The sequence below is a fragment of the Colius striatus genome, chromosome 24 (assembly GCF_028858725.1).
Source record: "Colius striatus isolate bColStr4 chromosome 24, bColStr4.1.hap1, whole genome shotgun sequence".
Classification (NCBI taxonomy): Eukaryota; Metazoa; Chordata; class Aves; order Coliiformes; family Coliidae; genus Colius; species Colius striatus.
This window is the reverse complement of record NC_084782.1, coordinates 4,984,363-5,010,883: the sequence shown is the minus strand read 5'-3', so window position 1 is coordinate 5,010,883 and position 26,521 is coordinate 4,984,363. Positions and strand designations below refer to the sequence as shown.

General features: G+C 53.6%; 1 protein-coding gene across 4 annotated transcripts; it reads right to left on the bottom strand.

Moving 5' to 3' along the window:
* Nucleotides 1-6,255: 6,255 nt before the first annotated feature.
* On the bottom strand, nt 6,256-25,527 carry SMAP2 (small ArfGAP2). 4 transcript variants are annotated; one of them, XM_062014597.1, is made up of 10 exons: nt 25,368-25,527; nt 12,472-12,605; nt 11,831-11,916; nt 10,668-10,746; nt 10,229-10,315; nt 9,690-9,771; nt 8,843-8,958; nt 8,583-8,748; nt 7,725-8,047; nt 6,256-7,390 (listed from the first exon to the last, which is right to left on the bottom strand). In XM_062014597.1, exons 1-10 carry the CDS (start codon nt 25,468-25,470, stop codon nt 7,265-7,267), a joined length of 1,302 nt encoding a protein of 433 aa, XP_061870581.1. In that variant the 5' UTR covers nt 25,471-25,527; the 3' UTR covers nt 6,256-7,264. The 4 variants fall into 4 exon arrangements, with proteins under 4 accessions (XP_061870581.1, XP_061870584.1, XP_061870583.1 ...); XM_062014600.1 differs by having other exon boundaries at nt 8,843-8,943; XM_062014599.1 differs by having other exon boundaries at nt 10,238-10,315.
* Between the last annotated feature and the right edge of the window lie 994 nt (nt 25,528-26,521).

The following is a 26,521-nucleotide window of genomic DNA, read 5'->3' as shown; positions in this document are numbered from 1 at the left end:
ACCATCATTTGCTTTTGCTTTAGCAACTCCATTTCAATGGAACAGTTAAAAAGAATCTGCCAGTGGTGGGACAACAGCCACGTCCCCGGGGAGGTGACAAAGCGCGTGGGCTCTGCGGGTATTTTCTGCTCCCTGGTGTGGAGGCAGCATCCCACCTCCTTCCCTTTCCAGCACAGAGCTGCCTGCAGACTCCTCCAGCGAGCTGCAGAGCTCTGCTGCTCCCCAACATCACACTTTTGAGACAGAGAAGTGGATGAAGAGCTGCAGGAACACGGGAAAGGCCGGGCACGTGCCCACAGCAGCAGAGCCCTGAGGTCCAGCAAGAGCCTGAGTGGCTCGTTGAGAACCTGCCCTTGCTGGCACGTGGAAAAGCCAGAGGAAAGAGCTGTCCTGGAGAAGGCACAGCTGGGAACTCCAGGGAAAGGGGAAAACCAAATACTTTGGCTTGTTTTCCCATCATCAACAGGCTGAGGATGCTTTGGAGGACAACAGCGTGGCTCAAGTCAGGACAAACTGCACCCCAGCTTTGTCAGGGCTGGATTCTCACTCCCTGCAGCACCATGGGTTTGTGGGAATGAGTCCTTCTGCTTGTTCACAGACTGATAAGGTGCAGCCACAGGGCCAGAGGATTGTCACTTCCTCATGAGATGAACTGAAATCCATCGAGTCCTTAACGTCTCCGTGTCCAGCTCTACACATCCAGCCTCCCCACCCCAGGCTGCTGGTCCTCACCTCTCTGGGGAAGCAGCTGGCTCAGGACCCACCTCACATTTGCATGGCAAAACCTCAACCAGGAGAAGAGGCTGAAGGCTGAGGCTGAAGGCTGAGGCTGAAGGGTGACACATTCACATCCCCACCGCTGCTCCTCCCATCTGAGACCTCGTGGCAGCTGCTTTCCTTCCTCAAACAACATGAACCAAAAAGCCAAGAAGACAACCAGTTGCTTCCTACACCAGGAAAACCACAAGCTTCTGGCCTCCAGGTTGTTTGTTTGGTTTGTTTCTGGGGGAATGTCTCATTGCAAAGGGCATTGTTTTCCTGCACTGGATGATTTGCAAAGGGTGGCTGCACTGAGGAGGTTTCATGCCTTAGATTGTTCCCTCCACCTTCCATCAGGAAACTCCAACCATTCACCTTCTCAGATACTCTCCCCTAGAATGAATCATTGATATGAATCTGACTCAGCTTTGCAGCCTGTTTTGTACCCAGCACCCCCAGGAGTAAGTGAGGAGCAAGTAGCAGCTGCCAGAGACCCAGAGAACCTTCCCAGAGCAGAGCTACAGGAGGTGCTGGTGTCAGAACCCAGGCAAACTGGGCAAACCCAGAACTCTGGCAAAAAAAAGGAGAGTCATGGCTAAGCAGCAAAGCACAGAAAACTCACTGATGTCATGGCCAGGCCCAAGTTATCCCTGAGGTTCCAACGAGCCTGGAATGGGCTTTATTAGCCAAAGCTGAGTGGAAGTTCTGTAGGGCATCAAAGGGTAATCCAGGCTTCTGGCCAGAAATCAGCTCCTGGTTCACCAACATCACCAGAGTGTGTCCAAAGCATGGGGAGAGGATGCTGGGATACAGTTCTCCTGAAACAAAGTGAGATACAGAACTAGTTACCTGGCCAGTGAACACATCAAATGGCTTTAGAAACTGCCACAGAGGCAGTGCAATTGTTCTCTCCATGGCCACCTTCTCCAGCTCTTCAAACCCTTCCTCCAGATTCCCTCCAGCTACAGCTGTAGCTCTGGATTGCAAATCCCAGACCAGAAAACCCCTCCCAGGAGTGGGATCAGGATGGGACTCGCTCCTGTCCCGTCTCACACGGCGGCTCCAGCTGCCTGGGTCTGGATGAGAGAGGAAAGAACACATTCAAACACCTTCCTTGCAAACATTCAGCAGCAGAGAGCAGGATTTAAGGGTCTTTACTGATAAACAACCACCTCTCCCAATGCCACCAGTGATGGCTTTTGAGGCACAAGGAATCCACCTTCCAGTTCCTTCCAGTTGACTCAGATGCTTCGTCCCAGATGGACACGAAACACTTGGACAAGGCACAACCTCCAAACCTTTGGGCACCCATTTGGAAACCAACTGCATTTTAGAGGTGAAGGAACAGTGTCCAGGTGCTGTTCTTGATGGCTGGATTCAGAGTTTAAATGTGTGTTGCACCAACAGATGGACAAAGAGATGCAGAGCTCTCCCTGCCTTGGGCTCGTTGTGCCTCCAGGTCTGTGTGTAAAGGCCACATTTGCATCCTGCCACGTGCCAAAGGCACAAGGGCTCCAAGGTTGCTCTGGCAAAGCTGTTTCAACTGGAAGTCTTCCTTCTAATTCACATTCACAAGTGTAGGAAACCACCCCTCAACCCTTGGCTGGTTGGTGGAGGTGCAAAGGCTTGTGTTGATGAGCCAAACAGGAGGCTGCAGGGCTGCAGGAGAGATTCCCTGTGGCAAAGGGTTACGTTGATGAGCCAAACAGGAGGCTGAAAGGCTGCAGGAGAGATTCCCTGTGGCAAAGGGTTGTGTTGATGAGCCAGACAAGAGGCTGCAGGGCTGCAGGAGAGATTTCCCATGGAAGAAGCAGCATCTGCACTAAGAGTGGTCGGCATCTGGATACAGACCCATAACACAGCTGAAGCCAGAACAGCCTCAGAGGTGCCAGGAACACCTCAACCAAGCTGGTCCCTGCTGGGGGAAGGTTTAGGTTTGTCAAAAGAGACTTAGAGGGGGGAAACCAAACGTCCAGTAAAGGGCCTAAGTGTTTGTCTTGCTGTCTGAAGAACCGCCACACTGTTCAGCCCTGAGCATCTGCCTCGGGCACAGGACAGGGACCCAGCCTTGAGCTGCCACAGCCCCAGAGCTGGTGCCTCTCTGCAGCTCTGATTATTGGGATACCTCATGCTTGAGTTTTGGTTTTTCTTTTTTCCCACCCTCCCTTTTATCTCTGTATTGTTTAAGACCCAGAGCTTAGTGCACTCGATCACATTCAGGTTGTTTTGTTGTTGTTGGAACTGTGCAATGAAGAGCAAGGACAAGGGGGGATGTGTTACCCCCTGCTCCCACGCTGCCTCCACAAGCCCAACCTCTGCTGCTTTTAGCACTTGCACTATCAATTGCTGAGCTAAAGGGTGAGGGAAGACAGAGGCCAGGGAGCAGCTCTGGAGGGAGGGGTGATCTGGCTGGACAGGGGGTACCCCCCTTTCACAAGCACAGAGACAAGCAGCACTCCAGAGGCAGCCCCTTAGCCCAGCACAGCTGGGGGTTTTGGCAGCCCTGCTCCCCCAAAAGCTCTCCCTTCCCAGGAGGGGCCTGTGAGGAGCTGAGCATCTGGGGTGGCACAAGCTGAGGACAGTGCTGCTGCTCTCCAGGGACACCCAGCCCTAAAGCTTGTGCCTGTGGGGTGCAGGGAGGGAGCCTCAGCAGGGTGTCTCTCCAGAGAGGGCAGGGACTGAGCAGTGATCCTGCTTCCCAGCAAGATCACAGGCTGGAAGCATCTGCCTAGATCCCAGTACCTGCTGAAACAGAGAAGGGAACTTTGTCCCTAGGCTTGCAGTGAGAGCTGTGGAGCAGTGCTGGATGGCAGAGGGCCTCTGGTTGGAGCAGCACTCCCCTCCTCGTTCCAAGTGGCCAGAGCCCCTGGCAGTGGATGCCTGGTGAATGTTGTTAGCACTTTGAAGTTGGTGGCCTTGTTTTCTTAAAAGGGCTTGATCTGTTCATGCAGTTAAACATAAATAATGTCCCCCATCATGTTGTCCCTCCCCCCCAGCTCCAACCCAAGCACTCAACAAGCACCTGGACTATTTAAGAGAGGATCCAGGAGTCAAGAATCTGTCATTAATCTCCCAAGTTTATACCTCAGCTGTAAAAACAGACACATCTGTCTTGGTAACACCACTGGCTAAAGCAGCAGCTCCAAGGCTGAACTGGTTTGCCCTTGGCTTTAGTTCCTAACAGCACCAGGAACCTCCCCTCCAGACCCCCACAAGCACACAGAGCAAAGCACCAACGTGCTGTTGACAAGCACCCAGACTGAAGCATTTCTCCTCTCCAAAAACAAAAGCAGCAGCATTTCTATACCCAGACAAGACCTGGGAGGGGTTTTCCCTCCACCTGACAAAGCTTGAGACACAGCCTGTGCCTCTTAAACTCTGTTTGCCCCCTCTAAAGTGTGAGGGGCCATATGAGGGTCTGAGACTGTTCAAGGCATGAGGCAACGAGATGCAGCCAGAGGAACTCTGAGCCCTTCTGCAGGTGGCTGCTTCAGAAGGCCAAAGTGAGCACACTGACCTGGGTGCATGACATGGTACAACTAAGGAAGGCCACAGGGCTCAGTGCCAATCCCCATTTCCCATCCTAAAGGAGCTGCACTGAAATGAATGACCCAGACCAAGAGGGTCCCAGGAGATGGGGAATGGCCACAGCTCCACGAGCTGATTGTCACCTTCAGCCTGGAGTGAGAGGCCCCAGACAACCCACCCTGTGTGTCTCTGGGTGCATCTGAGGGGGAAAGGAGAGTGAGGAGCAGGACTGACACAGGTACCCTGGTGCTTTGGGCAGCAGGAGGTCAGCAGAGCAGTGAGCCAAGGCAGCTGCCTTCAGCAGCCCACTCCCCTCTCACCATAAACTTGGCTTTGATGACAGATTCGTTAAGTTTCACAACTCCACCTGAACAGAAACACCACAGAGTGGGGGGAACTAGAGGAGCCTTTGAGCCCCAGTTCCAAGCTGAAGACAAAGGGGATGGGCTTGGGATGGATACTTGAGAAGGGTTAATCGATGTCCACGAGCAAGTGGCAGTTTTCTACCTGTGCTGATGTTGTTTTCTATGTGTGTGCTCTTTCTTAATGTCAAACTCTTGTACTTCTGTGGTTTATATGCAGCAGGGCTGATGGCTGTGAGGGTGCACGCTGGTTTGTACAATGTTCTTAGTCAGTTCTTTCCCCTCAAGAAGGGGAAAAAAACCCCCTCCCTGAAGTATTCACATTTCCATTGGCTTGTACCTGCATGTACAGTACTGGGGCAGCAAGTAAAGATGATTAAAGCCAGCTTGAAAACTCCTGTGCTTGAGTGGAGCTTCTCAAAACACCCAACCCCAGACCAACACCAGAGGTTAGTTGAGCAGGAGGGGAAAGAAGAAGAAACCCACTTTCTACCTGAAAACAACAGGTTGGGGCTTGAGGAAAGAAATCCCATGAGTAAGAATCAGAGCAGCAGCAGCTTTAAATGCAAGTGGCTGAGCTCCCACCCCCCAGCCCAAGGGAAACTGCCTTGCTGTGACTCCTGCTCCCCCCAGAGCCTTCCACACTGTCACCACTGTTTGTAAATGCTGAAAATTTACCTTTAGGGTCTGCCCAAGCTGGTGAGGGGTTGGTGAACATCAGTGGGAAGCTGCAGTCCTCTTGGGGAGGCTCTTCCAGCAGCCCTGGGGCTCTGTGCACGCTGATGAACCTTCGCTGTTCCCACCTGACACTGGGGACACAGCCCTGCTACAAAGCACATGAGTCAGTCCCTGATGAAAGGCTTCACACCCCCCAGCCAGTGTGAACAACCCACATGGGATGGTGATGCTTGGAATGGAATCATCCCTGTAAGCTGCTGCAGTCCCAGCCCTGCCCTCACCCTGCCCAGCCCAGCACTGACCCACAGCCTCAGCACCTCAGCCCCACGGCTTTGGGATCCCTCCAGGGCTGGGCACTGCCCCAGCTCCCTGGGCAGCCTGGCACAGGGCTGACACCCCTCTCAGGGAAACAGTTCTGCCTCAGCTCCAGCCTCAACCTCCCCTGGGACAACTGCAGCCCATTTCCTCAAGAGCCTGACCCCCAGCTCCCTGCAGCCTCCTGTCAGGGAGTGTCAGAGAGGGCTCCTGTCTCCCCTCAGCCTCTTCTCCAGGCTCAACACCCCCATTCCCTCAGCCCCTCCCCAGCACCCTTGTGCTCCAGCCCCTTCCCCAGCTCAGTGCCCGGCTCTGGCCACGCTGCAGCCCCTCAGTGTCCCTGTGGCAGTGAGTGAGGGGCCCAGCACTGACACAGCCCTGGAGCTGCAGCCTCCCCAGGGCCCAGCACAGGGGACAGTCCCTGCCCTGCTCCTGCTGCCAGCCCACTGCTGAGCCCAGCCAGGCTGCCCTTGGCCTTCTCACCCCCCTGGGCACGCTGCTGGTCAGCCCCTGCCACCAACCCCCCCAGGCCCTTTCCCTGCAGCAGCTCTCCAGCCCCTCTGCCCCAGCCTGTCTCACCCTGGGCTGTTGTGTACAAAGCAGGAGAAGCAGCTGAGGTTTCACTGCAATGTTTTATTTGGGAGTTGCCATATCCACAGCAGAGCAGAGCCCAGCACTCTGCCTCCTTGCTCAGGCTGATGACTTGAAGCAGTTGTGTTCTACTGAAGATGAGAAAAGGAATCTGACCCACCCCACACTTCTTATGCCTAAAAACGTCAAAAGCCAGTTGGGACACTTACAGGGGGACAACAGAAGAACCAACCATGGAAAAGGTATAAATTAGGATGTCACAGGGCTTTTGAAAGTGTAAGAAACCCTGCAGGGGGCTCTCAGGCCTCCATAAGTTAACTCAGACTGGTAAAAGTGAAAGACATCAATACCACAGGTTAGACAGAAGAAGCCACTCTCAGGTGCGAGTTTCACATTCCAAACTGCTTCCCCCACACTGGGCGAGAATCCTGCTTGCTCATGGGGGGAGGGAGAGAAAGGGAGAGACAGAGAGAGGAGGAGAAGGGTCTTCCCAATGCCTTTGGTTCCAATGAGGGTCAGTGAGCCAAGCACAGCGAGGCCTCAGCTCTGGAGAACTCCACTCAAGGGAAGAGGTAGCAAGGCTTGCTTGCCCCTGGGCTCAGGTTCAAATCCAGTTCCTCAGCACCAGATGAGGTTTGTACCCCCCTGCTAAGCAAAACCCCCACCTAACAGCAGAGTTCCAGTGGCTCCTGGGAGGCCTGACCTTCCAGGCACTGCCCTGGGGCCTGTGACCCCTCCAACACGCCCAGTGGGACATTTAAGTGCTACCCAGAAGCATCAGTGGAGGTTTGTGCAAGGAGGGGAGGGGGATCCACCCCAGAAGTGTGTGCATTGACTGTGCTAAAATACAGGGGAGCTCATGTTCTGATCACTGAGGTTTCACCGTGTCTGACAGTGAGAAAGGCAAGAGATGGGTCTCAGTTATGGAAAGAGGTTCAGGCCAGGCAGCCAGAAAGAAAAAACCCTGAATGTCTCATGGAGCAGTTTTGAAGAACAGAACAGAAGGCAAAAATGGTCACAATGCAAAGGGTTCATTTCCACAGCTGAGTGCTCAGGGACTGATTGCTTCCCTGGGCACCTCCTCCACCCATTGACTGTCCATAGCCCATCATGCCATTAGCTCCATAGAAGTTCATCCCAGCCATCTGCTGGGTCATCTGCAAAGGGGAGAGGAGAGAAGTCAAGGCCAGCACACCACAGCAAAGGTAACCCTCCTGTTCCCCAACATGTTACAGGCTTAAGCAGGGGCTCCTAAATGCTTACAGAGAGCAGAGGCCACAGAATCATGGTGGGGTGTGCAGGGCCCTGCAGAGCTGCCCCAGCCCCTGCTCCAGCAGCTTCCCCTGGCTCAGGGGGCACAGGAACCAACCAGCTGGGGGTTGGGAACCTCTGGAGAAGGAACCCTCAAGCCTGCTAACAAGTCTTTGATCCCATGAGCCTCCCCCTGCCCTCCACCACCCACTTTTGGGTCAGCAGAAGGTGCCAGCTCACCTGAGCAATGTTCCACTGCAGCTGCTGTGCCGGCTGCACCCCGTAGACAGGCTGGGGCACCGCTGCCATCCCGGCCACGTACCCCGGCTGCTGCGCCGCCAGCAGCCCGCTGGGCACCCCCAGCACGGCCGTCTGCACGTTGCCCACGTAGCCAGCTGGGATGGCCATGGGGGCCACAACTCCTCCTGTGCCAGGCTGGGCCACCAGCCCCACTGAGGGTCCCAGCACACCCCCCAGCATGCTGCTGGAGGGGGCCACTCCTGGGAAGGCGCCGTACGGGGCTGCGGGATAGGCCAGCGGAGCGGGGGCCATGAACATCGCTCCTGGGAAGAGGCAGAGTCACAGAGGAGGGATGAAGGACCAGCTGCTGCAGCCACTGCCAGGGGCTGGAACATCATCCTCTGAAGCAGAGACAGCACACCATTCCCTTGGCCAGGACACCCAGGCTAAGCTGCTCAGGGAACTGTTTGGGTTGTTGAAGCCCCTGGAGCTGCTGCAGCCCCAGCCCTGCCCTCACCCTGCCCAGCCCAGCACTGACCCACAGCCTCAGCACCTCAGCCCCACGGCTCTGGGGTCCCTCCAGGGCTGGGCACTCCCCCAGCTCCCTGGGCAGCCTGGCACAGGGCTGACACCCCTCTCAGGGAAACGGTTCTGCCTCAGCTCCAGCCTCAACCTCCCCTGGGGCAACTGGAGCTCGTTTCCTCTGGTCCTGTCATTCATCACTGGGGTGCAGAGACTGATGATGCTGCTCAGCAGATCTCCCCTACATCCCCACATCCCCAGGTGGCAGCTATCAGGTCATCCCACCCACTGCACAGCATTGTGCTGCTGTTGGTCAGTTCTACCCAGGCCTGTTACCTTGTGCAGGCAGCTGAGGTGTCTGAGAGCCATACAAGGAGAGGATAGAGTCTTTAGAGAGCTGCTTCTTCCCCACTTCCTCCCCTTTGCCTCCTGGCTCAGGGAAGAGATTGAGGTTTTCAGGAACAGAACCAGCACTTCCAGATGTTGGCATAGAGCCTGTGACCTGAGACACAGACAGCAGGAGGGCAAAGGCTGCACCAGCATGAGGGGAAGACACATCAGTGTCCACACAACCCACAGGATGGGTCCCCACGTACCTTCCTGGAGTCAGAGCTTGATCCCACCGATGCAAACAGGTCAAGATCCTTCTCCAGGCTGCTGGGCCTGCCATTGGTAACTGTGGTGGCCAAAGGAGCATCTGGGAGAGAGAAAGCTGTGCCAGTCACGCAAATGGCCTCAGGCTGAGGGGCAGCCTCTTGCCAGTGAAGCAGGTCCCACATCTGCTGCTCAGCCCAGTGACCTGACCCATCAACCTCTCAAGCCACCACACGCTGCCAGCTCTGCACTCATCCTGCTGCTGCTGGGTGAGAGCCACACTGGGGCAGCTTGTGAAGCTTTGTGCAGCCCCTGCAGGACCCTGGGTAGAGAAGTTGAGGGAGTGCTGCAGGGACCCCACACTGGAACAGGGGGAGTGTGAGGTGGCCTCTCCCTGAGAGGCAGCAGCAGAGCCCATCTGGGATGGACTGACCATAACCCCCATCCCCTGTGCTGCTGAGGAGGAGGAACAGTCCCAGGAACAGAGGAGAGGTGGGAGGAGGGTTTAAGATTCAGGTTTTATTTCCCCTTTCCCTACTATTTTGACTGTTGACAAATCAAAGCAGTTCTCCCCAAGCCACAGCTGGTTTGCCCATGACAGCCACTGCTGAGTGATCTCCCTGTCCTCATCTCAACCCAGCAGCCTTCCCTTTGATTTCCCTCCCCTGTCCAGTTTAGGAGGGGGAGTGACTTGCTGGGCACCCAGCACCCACCCAGAGTTAAACCACCACAACATTCTAGCACTCCCAGCAGCTATCCTTCACCTGCCTTGGAGATGAGCACCAAAGGCTCCAGCTCCTAACACCAGAGGCATTTGGGTCAGCACAAGGAGGCTGGAAAGGCTCTTACCAAGGCCCAGCAAATCCATCACTGGTTCAGCTGATTTAGGAGAGCTTTTTCTAGACTGCTGTGTTTCTTCTTTCTTCTGAGGCTGAGGAAGAAGAACACAAATCTTGTTCAATTACTGATACATCAGAGGCTTTAATGAGTAACTAACCCTTAACATCTTCCCCCCCTCCCTCCCCAGAGAGGCTTCCCAAGAGAACAGCTTCAGGGAGTGTTGCCTGCTTGTTCTTTTGTCCCATGATGTTGGAACCTACTGTCAAACTCAAGCATGCTCTAAACTAGGGAAGAAAAAGTAAGCACTGGAGCTGGAAAGCCAAGCAGGGAGTAGCTGGATTCCAATCTGCTCTGCACTGTAAGGCAGAACACATCTGCTTAGTATCTGTTTCAGCAGAGGAAAACAAGGTACCATCATTAGTGTGACTCAAGGCATTCACAGCTATGACTGAGGCCAGGAAAAATGCTTCCATATCAAGCTGGATTACCTCTGTTCTGCTTGAGAGAAGTCTCTACAGCTGATCCAGGACCATGCCTTTTGGTCTTACCATTTTTACCTTCTCAAAGATGACAGGTTCCAGTTTCCTTTCTGACACTGGCTCGTGACTCCTCTTCCATTTGTCGTCCTTTTCTTTCTGTAAGGAGAAACACACCAACATGAGGGTCACTCATGGCACCATGGCAAGAGAAAGCTCACACATGATGCTGTCACTAAGCTGAGAAGCCTCAGTGAGCCAGTTAGAGACTTGTATTTGAAGCCAGCCCTGCTCTGAGCAAGGAGCTGCACCAGATGATTCCAACAGCCCCCTCCCATCGAAACCCTTTCTAAGGAATGAGTGGCACAGCCAGCCTTGGAGAGGGGATTACTCACTGCCACAGGAAGCATTCAAGGGTCTGTTTCCATAGAGCCACTGCTTACTCACAAGACAGGGGTGCACCTGGCTGTGACCATGCACTCAGGCTGTGCAGCAGTGGTTGGCAGCTCACCCTGAATGCACTGATGTCAATACTTCGGTCCATGTACTTCTTCTTCTCGTATTTATCCCGGATGAAGCTCTCCACAGCTCTGCAAGCAGCTTGGTAAAGGCAAATGCTTCAAGAATAGCAGACTTACATAGCACTTTGACATGTGGATACAAGGTACAGGCTGTAACTAAACTAATGACTGTTCTAAAGAGCATTTCCAGCAGTAACTTAAAATACTTTGGGGTTGGCTCCAACCACTTCAGCTCCTCAGGTCCTGCCCTTGGCTTATTCCAAGCATGATGGTCCTACAAAAGGTACATTCAATCAGGGCTTCACTTGTAGTGGCTTTTCATCACTGATGTGTATTTATTCCAGCATACATGTGAGCAGCACAAATCACACAGTGGTCAGAGCAAAGGATCCAACAGAAGCACCTGAGGCAGCACCTTAACACACAAGTGATGCTGGAGGGGTGCTCCTGGGTTTGGGCTCATGCCACTCAGTCTCTCCAGTGATGAATGACAGGACCAGAGGAAATGGGCTGGAGTTGCCCCAGGGGAGGTTGAGGTTGGAGCTGAGGCAGAACTGTTTCCCTGAGAGGGGTGTCAGCCCCTGTGCCAGGCTGCCCAGGGAGCTGGGGCAGTGCCCAGCCCTGGAGGGATCCCAAAGCTGAGGTGCTGAGGGCTGTGGGTCAGTGCTGGGCTGGGCAGGGTGAGGCCAGGGCTGGGACTGCAGCAGCTCCAAGCTCTTTTCCAATCAAAACTATTCTATGATTCTCTACCTCTGTGGCACCCAGCATCTAGAAACCCTCCTGTAAGGTAAGTTACACTTCAAAAGTGTTAATCCCTTTTAGCTGCATCCACTGAGTGCCTGTCACTGCTCAGAGTCAACCCTCCTGTTTGCCACAGGCTCCAAAGAGCATCTCATGCAACTGCTTCAGGTTTTAACACTCATGTTGCATTTCTCCACACCCCTTGGAGGTCAGAAGCAATCCTTGTAGTTCTCCTGGTTCTGTAAGCAAGCAGCCTGCAGGCAAAGCAACACTCAGGGAGTGCCTGGCAGGGAACTGCTCACAGCTGCTGCCCAGGCATGTGCAGTTAAACCTCCTGTGCAAGGAGTGCAGCTACAAAGCTACAGGATGAAAAGGCTCCACATTTGCCCAGGAGCCCAGGAAGAAAGGATGCTGATCTGTCTGAGGTCTCCTGAAGTTCTCTGGCAGGTAGGCTTCATACAGACGATTTGCTTTGCCATTTCCCATCTCCTGCATGCACTGCAATTCAAAAGAACCCTTGAGCCATCTGTTTCATACACACTGAAAGCTTTTACACGCCCTTGCATGCCAGGCTACCAAGGAAGAGCCTATTTGTATTGGCTAGAAGGTACATGTAAGACTTTAGAAGGCTGTTCTGTACCTCAAAGCCACTCCTCAGGCTTTTGGGGCAAACCTCCTAGCTGGGAATCCCTGCTGCAGCTGCTACAACCCCCTCCCAGCCTGCAGAGTTAGCCAGTCCTGAGCACCACGGCACAACAGCTGCCCAAGGACAAGACAAATGTCACTTCAGCAAACTAAAGTCACTCCAGAAGTCCAGGATTTGACTTCTGGACACCTCAAGGAGAGGTGGGCAGCAGCCCCAGCTGACAGCAGCATTTGTTTCTACCCTCTGGTGCTGGCTGAGCCTGAAATGCTGACATTTCCCCTCCCAGTCCAGCCAAGCTTCACATCTTCCTGCTTCCCTCCCCTTCCCACACCTTTGGCCTACTCAGACTTTTACTTCCAAGTTTAGGAACTAACAGGACAACGGTGCCCACATGTCCCTCACCTTACCTGGATCTGCTCTTGTGTCCACTGGTCCAGATTGACAGACTTCACCCTGGATATGTGAACTCCCAGGTTCCTGTGGATCCCAGCACAACGGATGCAGATGAACACACCAATGTTCCAGGATGCCCACCTTGGCCCTGCAAACACACACAAGGGTCTGACTCCACTCAACCCAGGGGCTGGGTTTCCCCTGAGTGACTGAGAAACTGCACCAAGTGAACTGGGACTGAGGTGTTCACATTTCCATCCAGATGAGGAGCTGGCATTAGACATCAGCAGGATGTTTAAAGGTTGTCTCCCAAGAGTATTTGATTGCTTTCCCTCTGCCCTTTGGAGAGCTCTACATAAGACAAGCTCTAAGAGGAGGAGGGGGGTAGTAAAGCAGCATTCAAGCCACCCAGGACACTACAAACCCCTCATTTTTATCTTGCTTGAGTCAGTCATGTCTGTGTTGCTGTGTTCCTAATGGAGACTCTCTCTCAGACAACCTTATCACAGTGGAATCAGCTCCAGAAGACCCACTGCTGCTCTGGGAAAAGCAGCATAACACACTCAGCATCTGACAGGAGGATTGCATCACCACATCTGCTCTTAGTCCTGGCCAGGAAGCTACAGCTGAGGACAGTGAGCAGCACAAAGCCCAGCACTTTGGCCACCAAAGCCACGGGGCAGAAGCCCAGGTTGCCATCCTGGCACAGGCTGAGGCACAGTTCACTCTGCAGTTTCTCCAGCTCTGACCAGGCTCACAGTTCACATGCTGCTTCCACACAGGCAGGAGAGCTCTGAGATGTACAAGGGAGATCATGCCAGGGGATAAAACACCACGAGGGAAAGATTAACAAGCTCAGTTTTACTCACTGCAAACAGTTGTCTGAAGGAAATCCAGCAATGCATTGCCCAGGGGATGGCAAAGGCTCACAGGCACCCCCACCACTCCCAGCCAGGGCCACAGACCCCCTTCATCAAGCCCCTCAGCCCCCCTGAGGGATGAGCAGCTTTGGCAGCAGTCCTCTGCAGTGTCAGACAGCTTTTAAAACCAAATCACCTGGCTAGAGCTGCCAGGGAGCCACACAGGCCAAGTGGCCACCATGGGCTGGATACCACTGGCCACACAGTGAAGCCACATCCTGCATAAGGGACCCAGCAGGCTCCAATAATCTGCTCCAGCCCTTTTTATAGGCATCACAGGCAGCAGATGAAGAGTTGTTCTGTCTTTTCTTGCCATCATTAAAATAGCAAGCTTCAGAGCTAATGAGGCTGAGGTGGGAGGGGGAAGAGGGGGAAAGTGTCATTTCAGAGCCCTAAAAAAGCATTGCTGTATTTGACTCTCCTGGCTGTGCTGGAGGGTTGATAACAGTCCCAGCCCTATTTATTGGGAAAGTTTAGAGGATCCTGAGGGATTTGGTGCTGTTCATGCCATCAGTGGCTCAAGGTACCTTCCAGGGTAAAGGCACAGTGCCTCTAACTTACCTCCAGTACCTATTCCTGCTGTCTTGTGTTATGATTTTAACCAAGTCTGAAGTCTTCTGGCCTGTCCTGCCATTGCTTTCTGCTTTGTCACTAGAGGACTGACCCTTGAGAGTGATATTCACTTCATGGAGCTGATGAAAGTCACTCCCCAGCTTGGGAACAGCCCTTGCTGAAGTGCACTGCTGCCCATACCTCAGTGCCTTTATGATACCAACCAAGACCTAAAGCTGAATGCATCACAGCAGGGACCCAAACTTTTAGCAGCACCTAAGAATGTCCAAGTCAGGCAGAGGCATAAAAGGCCTGCTCAGTGCCCTGCCTGTGGCACACCAAGGTGAAGCCAGGAACCCTGATCCTCCATCTGATTTATTTGTGGAGCTCTGTCCCACACACCCCCCAAAGGCTCCAACGTGAGACTGCTGCCAGGATTAAGGGTGAGGTTCAAGGTTACATTTAAACTCTAGATATATTTAGCCTTTACAGGACTAAAAGGATTAACAGCCAGCTAGCTACTACAGCAGGGCTGGAGTAATCAGCTCACTGCTTTGTCACATGTGCTAGCTCAAGCCACTGCAAACTCCCACCCTGTGATGCCACAGAGGAGACTGACTCAGTGACACAGGCTGATATTCATCCTGCTTTAGTGTTGCAGGATCTGAAACAGCAAGGGCTGAGTGCAGGAATCCCAGCTGACCACCACAACTCAGACCCCAGCCCTGGAAGACCCCAGCCCTGGAAGACCCCAGCCCTGGAAGACCCCAGCCCTGGAAGACCCCAGCCCTGGAGCAGTGTCATTGTTTAAAGGAATAATCCACAGGCTTTCCAAAATCCTCCCAGCTGGCAGGATTTGGCCTGGTGATAAACACATAGGCCCAAGGGTAGTTCTCTTCACTGATGCTTACTCCAGCCAGGGTTTGGGCATCCTTGCAGTGCCAGAAAGTGCCCCAAGAAAGGCTTCAGATCCACAGACTGCTGGAAGTGCCTGAAGTGTGGTGATGGAGGGTTGTTTTTGACCAGAGCCAGGAGGAAGGTGATGGTCCCAGAAGTTCAGCAGCCTGCTCTGACACAGTAGTGACTCCAGAGCCACACATGTGGGATGCTATTGGCATGCTTCTGTGAAACACTGCCCAAAAATCTGCAGCCAGCTCTGCACAGCACAGGAATTTGAGCTCCAGATCTGAGCTTTGAGACAGAACCAGTGCTCTCTTCAGCTTGCACAGCCCTGTGTTCTATCAACACTGTGATACAAAGAAAAAGAGGAACAAGACACAGCTACACCCTGAGAGAGAAAAGCTACTTGAAGATAAGCAGCTGCACAAGGGAACCACTTGCCTGGACAGCAGGGAAGGGCTGGCACAGCAAGGTGCAGGGCTCCTGAGCTATCAGCACTGAGCAGAACACAAGCTGTTGGCAGCAGTGGGAGGAAATGAGACTTGTCCATCTGAACCAAACTCCAAACAACTTCATGCCCATTAAAAAGCATCATTTGGTGCCTTAGGCAGTGAGGAACATCACAGGGTTTCTTCTGCTGAAAGCAAATGCTAAGCAAGACAGTTCATCCTACCCAGGCTGCTGCCAAGGGAGCAGTGGGGCCAAGCCCAGCTGTCCTGCACAGCCTGGGCCAGATGCAACACACCCTGGTACTAGACCTTCAGCTTTGCTGGCATCTAATGCCCCCAACCATGAAGCTAACCCAACACTTTCACCATTTAGCTGCTTCTGAAGCTCTCTTGTGGGCAAGGGGGGAGGGGGATGGGTTTGGATGCAGATGTAAACAAGGCTCTCACTTCCCTCTTGGAGGGCAGCTCGGAGGAGCTCAGGCTGGCAACCACAGGAGGAAGTTCCCAGTAAAGGGCTGGCTGGGGAGAACTTTGCCCAGTCATTTCCCCACAGCTTCACATGTTGTTTTCCAGGTGACTGCCTTGCAGAAAGCCCCAGCTCGTATTTGCAGATGTGAGTTTGCTCCTACGTTGCAGCATTTCAATTCCCCATCAAACTGAGCCTGTGCAGAAGCTCCAGTGACTGAGCACTGACAGAAGGGACAAGACATCTTAGAAGGGCAAAGTTTTGCAGAGAAAGATGTTTTGCCATCACTGAGTCCCTCTGGAGGAGACAGAGCAGTGTTTAAGCAGCACTGCTAGAGCTGCCACGGAGCAGCATCTGCCCTTGCAGCCTTTGTGTACCCCAACACTCACCACTAATTGCTTTTACTTCACCCTCTGGGGTCAGTGAATCATGGAAGCTCAGATGCCAAAGGGTTTAGGACAAGGCTAACAAACATTTAGCTTGTTAAACCACTAAAGGATCACAAGGGGAACTGGTCCTCACGTGATACCCCAACTGAGGGTCCAAACCCAGCTCCCTGGAGGCTCAGGCACCAGCCTAAATGAAAACTCACTTCCCATGTGCAAAACTGGGCCTTTGCTGCAATGACAACCAGTGTCAGACATGCAGGGCTGATGCTGCAGTCACTTTTGCTTCAGTATCCTGGCTAATTTTAACATCCATGGTAGGCAAGTTGCTTGGCACTCAGCTGAGCTGGGCATAAGCTTGTTCTGTTCTGCTGAGGCACCTCCTGCCCCTGGACATCAGCTCATCTGGGCACAAATACTCCTGGAGAATGCCAACCATCTGCATTTCACATCAGGTTAAAGGCAGTGGCACTTTGGAGTAAGAATCAAAACAGATTTAAGATCCCACAGCCAAACACTCAGTTCTGGCCCAACATTAAGGCTACACCAGACCCCTTTGGGGTCCATCAACATTAAGGCTACACCAGATCCCTTTGGGGTCCATCCCTAAGCTGGCAGTGGTTGCAGGAAGGTCACAAGCTCCAAAAGCATCTCTTGCTCATCTCTTTCCATTTCAGGAATACCTGAATGTGTTCCTAAGTGAGCCTGCACCACCATCTCCAGCAGAGACTAGGAAAGCTATGTGCAAGAGCCTCAGCTGCCCCTTGAGTGCTTCCATGAGACAGTTTCACAGCCTGTTTTATATCCCAGCCTGTCAAAATAAACCCCACATACCAAGCTGGTCACACCAGCCTCAGTCAGCATCTAAGCCAGACTCATTAATGCCTACAAGGGCTGCCTGAATGATCTGCCCTTACTGAAAAGGGCTCCCAGTTCCCTTTCCAACCCCAGTACAGCCTGGCTACTCCATCATGCCTCAGTCACTTGCTGAAAGTTCATACCCTTGAGCATCTTTAATCAAGGAATCCCAAAGGGGATTCACTGCTCACTCTCTGTTCAGACATCAGACTTTGGCTCAAGCCACTCAGGCAAGTTTCTTCAGTAATAATCCTCCAGAAGGCATTTAAAAATAAAGCAGAAGTTGGCTGCAGAGCCAGTGCTCTGCTCAGAGAGGGGAGGAGGGGAGAGTCAGGAAAAAATAGCTGCTTTCATAGGCAGGAAGGAGAGCATCTCCCTATTCAAAGCTTAATGAAACATTCTTAGTGCAAACAATCCTCTGCCTCACAGGCTCCCTGCCTGCAAGCACTCACAGGGCCAGCTGTAAGGGGAGATGTGCCCACCCAGCACTGCAGCCATCCCCTCCCAAGGAAGGGGTGTGGGAAATGCTCCTCAGAGCCAGATGATCCCCATGAGGTGACAGTCACACCCTCTGCTACAAACCTTCACCACTACTTGGAAACATCTCTCATTGAGCCCAAGGTAACAGAACAACACTCTCAGCAGAGCCAAATGAGGAACAGCCAAGTATCCCAGAGCTTCCTCTGCTTGTGTCCTTGTTCTGGAAAGGGATTGCTTAATGACTTACTGACATTTATCCTTTTCACAGAAGAGCTCTGACAAAGACTGTCTTGCACAATCCCTTCCTCTGCCCTCTCCTGTACATGGCTGCTCAACAGCCAAGTGCTCAGAGCACCCTCAGGAAGCCAGGGCAACTGCTAGAGAGTAAAAAGCTCAGTTCAACAAAAACCCTCTCCATGATGCTGTTTTAGTTACTAGCTCAGGCTAGGATGTATCAGTTAGGCCTGAGTGGGCACTCTGGGGCAGGATCTGGGCACCCTGGGGCAGGGTTCAGTGACCTCCCAGATTTGGGGAGCACTAATACCTGCTGCATGCCCACATTTAGCACCAGACTCAGCTATTTGAGTGGCTTTCAGGCAGCCCTTGGAACCCAGTGAAACAGGGATGCTCAAGCCAAAGAGCTCTGTTGCAAGGGAGTCTGATGAGGGCAGATACCTGCAAAACTTGGACTTTGGGCCATCCTTTGAAAGAGGAAAGGGCTCTTTTCAAGGTCTTCTTTGCCTCTTCCCCCCCAGTAGAACATAGCTGCAGCAATTACAGGCTTTAACTACTCTTGGCAGGAAAAAGCAAGAGCCAGGGGCATCAAGGGGCTGAGAGTATTGCTTCTCACAGCAGGTTGTAGCCTTCAAATCTTCTTGGCTGTACCAGCAGCAACCAGTACACTCTCTCCTTCCCCACACCATAAGTGTTTGCTACAGGTGTCTTACTGGCCAGGTCAGATCAAACTGGTGCTGGTTCCACTTCCTCACAGGAACAGGCTTTAAATACACTCTGCCAGAAGTACACAACACTTGGGTGTCCAGTGGCCTTGAAAGCAGCTCCACAGCAGCACTTATCTACCCTGAGTAGCTGGAAGCTTGCAGAAGCAGCCTTCAGTGCACACCTTATCCTTGGTAGCATCTTGTTCTTTGAAGTTGTGTGATGATACAAAAGCAGCTGGGAGCAAGGTGGAGGAAATGAGCACAGAGAAGAGCAGGGTGGGTCCTTCCTGCTGTTGAAGAAAGTGCTGTTTATTACTCCAGTAAATAAAACTGTGAGAGGGGCAATTTCAAGCAGATGCCATAAGAATCCCTGCCAGAGGACTGTTTCATGTTAGCAACAGTGACAGCAACACAGCCTGAAGATACAGGAATCAGGCAAGTTCCATGATCTACCCATCTCCTGTGGCCACTAGGCTGGACCAAAACTACACCCTAGGCAGCCCTAGGAGCCGCTGTGGTAAAGGCAGATTCCAAGGAGGCTTGAGTCTCCATGAAACAAAACATTCAGGCAGCAGGAAAACACCTTCCCCTGGGCCCAAAGGCACGTGGAGACAGGGCAGCAGGAGGGAAACTCACACTGTCAATAGCCAACCTGGAATTTCTCCACCACCAAATCCCTTTCAAGACATCTTTAACTCCTCAGTATATTCAGAACCCATCTTCCAGCCTCATTTGAGTTGTGGAGAAGTCACCAAGTCCTTCAAATAGCTCCTGACAGAGGAGGGAGAGTCTCAGCTCCTGGGCCACTTCTTGCTTGCTTGAGAATCTCTTGGGTATCTAGAGCTGGACATGAACTGGTTTTCACTCCATTCCTAGGGAAGGGGCATAACCTGCCCAGGAAGGAATGGCATGGTTTGCCAAAAATAGAGGTAAGCAGTTTAACAAGGCACTGCAGGTCTGATGGCAGCACAGGTCAATCCAGCTTCACTGTCACAGGCAGCTTTGCCCTAAGACAGTTTCTCTTAAAAGCTCAATCTTTGTCCTACATCTCCCTGGCACAAAGCAATCTCTGTTCTGGACCAAGCTGAAGGAGACCAAAGCTATTCTTGATTCTCTAGTTGGGTTTGATAACCTACTTGCATTGTGAATGACACCCTTACACTGCAGAGGCATCTTCTGGAGAGGCTGGCACACAAACCCCTGAGCATGTTGGACACTTTATGTAATTCCTCTGGCAGTTACTATAGGAACAAACTTTTACTCCAGTTGCAGCTTTAGCTCCAAGGATCACATGGCATTTCTGGACCCTTCATTTACAGCCTGTGCCACACTCAGCCTCTCAGCACACAGGCTCCCCACTCCACTGGTGGGTCAGTAGAGCTGGCACAGCAGAACCTCCAAGCTGAGGGGGACTGATGAGATGCTCTCTGCTTGGAGAAGCACCTCTGTTGTCTGTTCTCTGGCACGAGATAAGCCTCCATGTATGTGACTCAGAGCTCTGAGTCTCTTTCCTTCCAGGGTATCTTCCTACAATTCTCCTGAGCACAAACCAGTTCCAGACCAAGCCCTCACTGGAGAGGGTGATGGTTTGTCTGCCTTTTGTGGCTTCAATGGGGAGTTACAACTTCACAAGGGCAGATGTAGGGTCAGAGCTGTGCTCCCTGAGTCTTGCACCACACAGCACTGCCCAGACTCCTCAGATGAAGATCACTAAGGGATGAAGCCAGTCTCACACACACAGCTCATGTGTGGATGCTTACAGTCACTTGATATTAATACTGCTTTACTCACAAGGCTGTTCCTTTCAGACTTTGGGAGGGTCCAACAGCTCAAAAGCAAAGAGCACTCATTAAGATAGCTGCAGTCAGTCCCCAAAATGAGTACACAGACATATACACATCCCTGCTGGCAAGCTCTCAGGCCATCAGACTGAGCTCTCTCCTAACACAGGACTTTCTAAGTCAAGCTGAGAAGCTCCAAGTCCTCCCACCCTGCTTTCTGCAGCCCTCTGCAGGCACCCAGCCCCCAGCCCTGCCCACTGCTCACTCTTCCCACCACCAGCATTTCTTCATCACATGCAGTTGTCCTAAGCAGCTATTTAAAAAGTTACTCTTCATGTTGCTTCTACTGAAAAGGAAACTGAGCTGCAACTCAACAGTCTGCTGCTGGAGGAGCTGAGCCACAACACATTTGGGTTGACTATCAGCAGCATGTTGTACAGCCATCCTAGTTTGGCTGCACTAAACAACCCCAATGAGCTCATTCCCCCATTCTGCTGGAAGTCACCCTTCCTACTCTAACCCCAAGCTTTTTATCCTGCTCTTCCTGCTTCCCATCCAATATCTAACCACCCCTTAACAGGCACCTTCCAAGTCCTGCCCCTGTCAGCACAGACTGCTTGAAGGATTTATCTGGGCTGCACCTTGTGCCCGGCAGTAAATGGCTTCCCATTTAACCACTGCACTGAGAAGAAGGGGTTGTTTTGGCAGGGAACCCACAGTTTGCACATGACAAGGGATGAAGGGAAGAGTCAGACAATGCAGGAGGAGCACAGGGCAACCTGAGCTGATGGACAGACACAGCAGTCCTGAGTGGTGCTCCCTGGGGAGAACCTGCCGCTCCGTCAGCGAGGCTGGATCCAAGGAGCCTGTGTGACAGAGCTGGGAGAGCAAAGGGGGAGAGTTTGGGAGGAGAGAACCAAAGAGAATTAGCTGTACATTCCACAAGTTCAGCACAGAGCTTTAAGTCAGAAACCCAGAGCAGAAGCCAGGCAGTGTGTCAGCCAACACGAGACATCCTCAATTTGCTGGGAGTCATCCAGTTTGCACAGATCACATCACATCCCTCCATCTACCTGCAGCCTCCAGACTCATTCTGATGCTGAGCAGTGTATCTGCTGACAGATATCCAATAGAGAGGCCACACACAGCAGCACAGCTGCCCCCAGAAGGCCCTTTGCCATGAGAAATGCACTGAGGGAAGAGATTCCACTCTCACTCATCTACAGCTTTTCCTTTCAGGTGTCCTGTTCAGCTGACTCACACAGAGGCCTTGAAAAAGAACATCAGAAATCCTCACTCCAGCTTTTAATGAGGACAGCCACTCTCCTCAGCTGTGCTGGCCAGTCCTGAGGGACACCTGTGTCACTGCAAGCTCCATGCTGGGGCCTTGCTTTGGATCATCACTTGATAGCATTCAGGGCTGCCTGGGAACACCACTGTGATGAGGAGCCCTTGAGAGCATTTGCAAAGGGAAATCTGCTGTTCTGTTTGTGCCTAAACACAGACAATGTCCTAAAATGCTGCCACTGAGCTCCCAAATCCTGTGTTGAGCCAGTAATGAAAACTCCCCTCACGTACACACACGTTTCCCACTCCTAAGCTCCATGGCCAGGAAGCAACCCAGCTCTGCTTTGGATGTGGGACTCACTACCTGCCCACCCACTTCTGATCACATCACTCAGTTCCTCCAGTTACTCTGGGCAGAGACTGTCCCACAAAGCACAGAGATCTCACCCAACTTCCTCCAAAACACAAGCCTCTAACCACTGCAGTGTTTGCTGCTGCAGAAGCAAAAGCCACCCCAAGCTTGCTCTCACGCTTTCCTTAGTCCTTTTCTCCCCTCCAACAACTCAGATCCAAGACATCAACAGCTGTCCAGGGAAGCCATCAGGCTCCTGCTTCTGCAGCTCTGTCAGGCTCAGCTCTCTTACAGAAAAGCCACCCAGGGAAAGCACCTGAAGCCATCAGTCTGCAAGAGCTTGTCAGAAGAAACAAGAATGATGTGCCCCAAACATGTGAGAGAAGGAGAACACCTTGGAGGAAACAGCCTTTATCACACTTGAAGCTTCAAGGTGGACTTGGGATCCCTTGTACACACTGCCTGATGGAATGCAGGGAAGAATGAGAGCACAGGAAAAGCCTTTCTCCCTAAACAATCACTTTGAGGACAAAAAGAGATGGAAGACAAGAGATTGTACCCTTATGCTAAGGGCTGCTGGGTAGCCAGCAGCACTGCAGCTCACACCAACAGGTACTGTCACCTCCCTCACTTCTATAAGTGGAAAAAATAGAGCAATGAAAGCCAGCAGCAGTTAGGTCATTGAGAAGAGGCACAATGGGAGTGTGGGTGGCATGTGAACAGGCTCTGCCTGTGTGCCCTGTCAGCTTTGAAACGCTCCCATCAAGCATCACATCACTACAGAAAGTCAGCAACTTCACCACAAGGGCAGGTGGTCCAAAGGCAGAGTTGAGAGGTGCTGGGGGAGCTCTCAGGTTCTTATCTCTGCCTTCAACTCTGGTGAAACTCATGCAAAAAGCCTTCTGACATTGAACTTGAGCTGACAGAGGGAAGAGGCAGAAGAAACATCACCAAGTGACCCCCCCCCCCTCCAGCACGACCTTGTGGCAGCATCCACATTCCAGCTGTGACCTTGGCAAAGCTCTCCCCAGAGAGCTGCACAAAAGCACATCCTTGGTGTGCCTCAAATCCCAGCCAGCTGAAACCAGCACAACAACCAGCTGGGTGGAAAAGCAGCTCTTCATCCAGGTAGCTCTGAGGGAAAGCATCTGGAGCTGGCAAAGGCCACGTGGCCTCTCATTAGCACAGACTGGCAGAGCTGGGGTGATTAAGAAGCCATACATCACACCAAACATGCTCTTTACCCAGCACAAGTTACACTTGGGGCTCATTTCCCTACACAAGGCAGTTACTTTGGGCAGCAGTAAGAACATGAGGCCTGTTTTGCCACCTCTACAAAGCTCCAGTGCCTCCAGTTCCCTCTCACTGGGAGAATACCACACCAAGCCCCAGGAACCAAAAGTGCAACTCAAAATGATGCTTTAACTGGCACCAAGCACCAGCCAGATAACAGGCTGGAGAGATTACAGCCTTTACCCCTCCCATGGCCACAAACTCCATCTGTTGCCCTCAAGAACAAGATTCCACATCTCCACGAGGCTCATTAGTAACAGCAGGTAATTAATTGCCAGGTAACTCAGTGCTCTTCAGGACTGATGCAACCTTGTCTTCCCAGCCCCAAGCAGCTTCCAGCTTTTAGTGGCTGAATGGTACACTTGGACTTTTCTGCATAATGAGGTGGAACAACACAGTGCCAGGGTGTCCTAGGAGCAGCCACATAACCACATCACAACAAGTAGCCTGGAGCTGTTAGGAGGATGTTTCCACCCTGTGTACATCACTGCCTCTCCTGCCTAGAAAGACAAGATAAGGCAGCTGGTTTTTGCCCTTGGCACTGGCATCAGGAGCCAAGAGATAAGTGATTTGCAAGTGAGAGGAACTTTCTGCTCTCTGCCAAACAAGGTGGTTCAGCTTTCATGGTCAACTAAAGCCAAGTGTGTCTCCAACAGTCACCTCCAAGACAGGGCAGGTCCTGAGGGTGAGGTTGGGGCTGAAAGCAAACCTAACAGTTCCTTTTGAATGCTGTTCAGGAGAGCTCTCTGCAGCTTTTAGAGGTCATATGGAGGTGACAGAGAAGGACAGTCCCTGCTCAGAGTTCATTTGTTACAGCTGTTGGGAAATAAGCCTCAAGTTGAGATCTCCAAATCATTCTAATGGCTCATTAAAACAGGGTTTTAGGCAGGCAGGGGCACAGCCTTAACTCTTGCTACAGCAAAGCATTTCACAGCAGCAAGCTACAGAGAGGCTTCTACATCACCACAGAACAAGTAACACTTGTTTCATCCATTTGTCTTCAAACATTTACATCTGATTTCCTCTCCACCCCATTCCACTCCTTTCTAGGAAAGGGATGGGATCACACCATGCCTGAAACCAGTGTTAGGTGGATAAAGGAAGCACAGGACAAACACCTGAAATGCTCTCAGTGGTACCTGGTTCAGCCTGCAATTGCTTCTTTCCTTTTCCCTGCACATTGTGCCTTCAACTCCTGCTCCTGGCTGATCACAGAACCCCTGAATGCTGGGAAGGGCCCTGCAGAGCTGCCCCAGTCCCTGCTCCAGCAGCTTCCCCTGGCTCAGGGGGCACAGGAACGTGTCCAGCTGGGGTTGGAAACCTCCTGAGCCTCCACACCCTCCCTGGGCAGCCTGGGCCAGGGCTCCCTCACCTCACCACCAAAGGACTTTCTCCTTGTACTGAAGAGGAGCTTTATGTCCCAGCCTGTGCCTTTTACCCCTTGTCCTGGCACTGGCCCCATCCTGCTGACACCCACCCTTTAAGTACTTGTAAGTGTTGATGAGACTGCCCCTCAGCCTTCCCTGTTAGGCTAAATCCTCTCCAGATGCTCTGCTGCTCATGGCTCAGCTGTGATTTCCACGACTCTCTCCCTCAGGCAGCCTACCCTCTGAAATTATGCAACAGCATCTCCCTCTCCACAGCAGGCTCCTCCAGCAGAGCCGTCCCCACACGCAGCTACCCACGCTGCCACTGCAGAGCAACTCCGGCTTCTCACAAGCTGACCCGAAGCAGTTTTCTCCTCAGCTCACCTGCCGAAGGGGCAAGGGCTGCAGAAGCAGGGTGAGAGGCCCCGGGAGCCGCGTGTGCCAGGAGCAGCGTCTGTGCCAGGGCAGTGCCAGCGCAGCCCACCGCGCCCCGGCCGCTGCGACCCGCTCAACTCTGCTCAAGACACGTCTGGGTGTGGGGAGGGTTTGCTCCCACAGACCCTTCCCCTGCTCAATCCAAGGGGGAACCCCCCAATCCGCCGCAGGTCCCCACCGCAGCGGCCTCGGCGGGAACCTGCTCCCGGGGGACGGCGGGACGCGGAGCCGCCGCCGCCAAGGCCCAGCCGCGGCCGCGCTCGAGCTGCCCCTTGTCTCAACGGCCCTCGGCGAGGGCGACACACCGGGGAGCCCCCAGAGCCGAGCAGTGAGAAACACCCGGCCCCACACCGGCACCGGGGAAGCGACACACGATCCCGGCGCTGCCCCGGTACCGCCAGGCCCCGCCGCCCCCTCAGCCGGTACCGAAAGGCGCCCGGTACCTTTAGCTTGGCAGTCGGCGCAGAACTTGTTCTCCTCCTCCACCAGCAGCCCGGCCAGCACGGCCTGGTACCGGTCAACGTCGCGCACGGACTTGCCCGTCATGGCGCGGCCGGAGCGGCGCTGCCCGCCCGCGGGTCACGGCGCCGCCGGCCCGGCCACCCGCCGCTTCCGGCTTCCGGTGCCGCCCGGGGGAGGAGCCAATGGGAGGCGGCGGCGGCGGCGCGCGCGCTTTAACGGTTTCCCCTCCCAACCCCACCCGCTCCCGCCCTTCGCTTTCGACGTTGATTGGCCGAGGCGAGGATGGAAGGAACCAATCGGAGGAGGCGGGGCGGGGCTCGGGAGGCATGAATGGGGAGAGTCACGTGACGGGGATGAATGGGGATCGTGGGGTGCAGGGGCTGGGGGCGGCAGGGGGCTGCGGGGGGCCCGGGAGGTGCTAGATGGGGATACAGAGGGGCTGGGAGTGGGGGATCGGGGGGCTGGGGGGATTTGGGGTGCTGGGAGTGGGGGATCGGGGGGCTGGGGGGATTTGGGGTGCTGGGAGTGGGGGATCGGGGGGCTGGGGGGATTTGGGGTGCTGGGAGTGGGGGATCGGGGGGCTGGGGGGATTTGGGGTGCTGGGAGTGGGGGATCGGGAGGCTGGGGGGATTTGGGGTGCTGGGAGTGGGGGACCAGGGGGCTGGGGGGATTTGGGGTGCTGGGAGTGGGGGATCGGGGGGCTGGGGGATTTGGGGTGCTGGGAGTGGGGGATCGGGGGGCTGGGGGGATTTGGGGTGCTGGGAGTGGGGGATCAGGGGGCTGGGGGATTTGGGGTGCTTGGAAAAGGGGGGATTCAGGGGGATTAGGGGTCCTGGGTGAGGATGTTGACTGATGGAGAGGATGCAGAGCCCTGCTGTGCCATCCCTGGCCTGTGCTGGGGTACAGGCAGCAGCCTGTCTGCTCTAGGGGGGGCCCACTGAGCTCCCCCCTGATCCTGATGAGTCAGCCTGCAGTGGCTTGTTGCAGAGCCTTTGAGCCCTTTGTGAGGAGGAGGAGGAGGAGGAGGAGGAGGAAGAACTCTCCAAGATGAATCATCCCTGTGTTCCCTGGGAGCTGGGGGGTGGTGATTTTCGGAGGTGGCTGCCAGCAAAGGCAGGAGCCAGGTGGGGGGAGC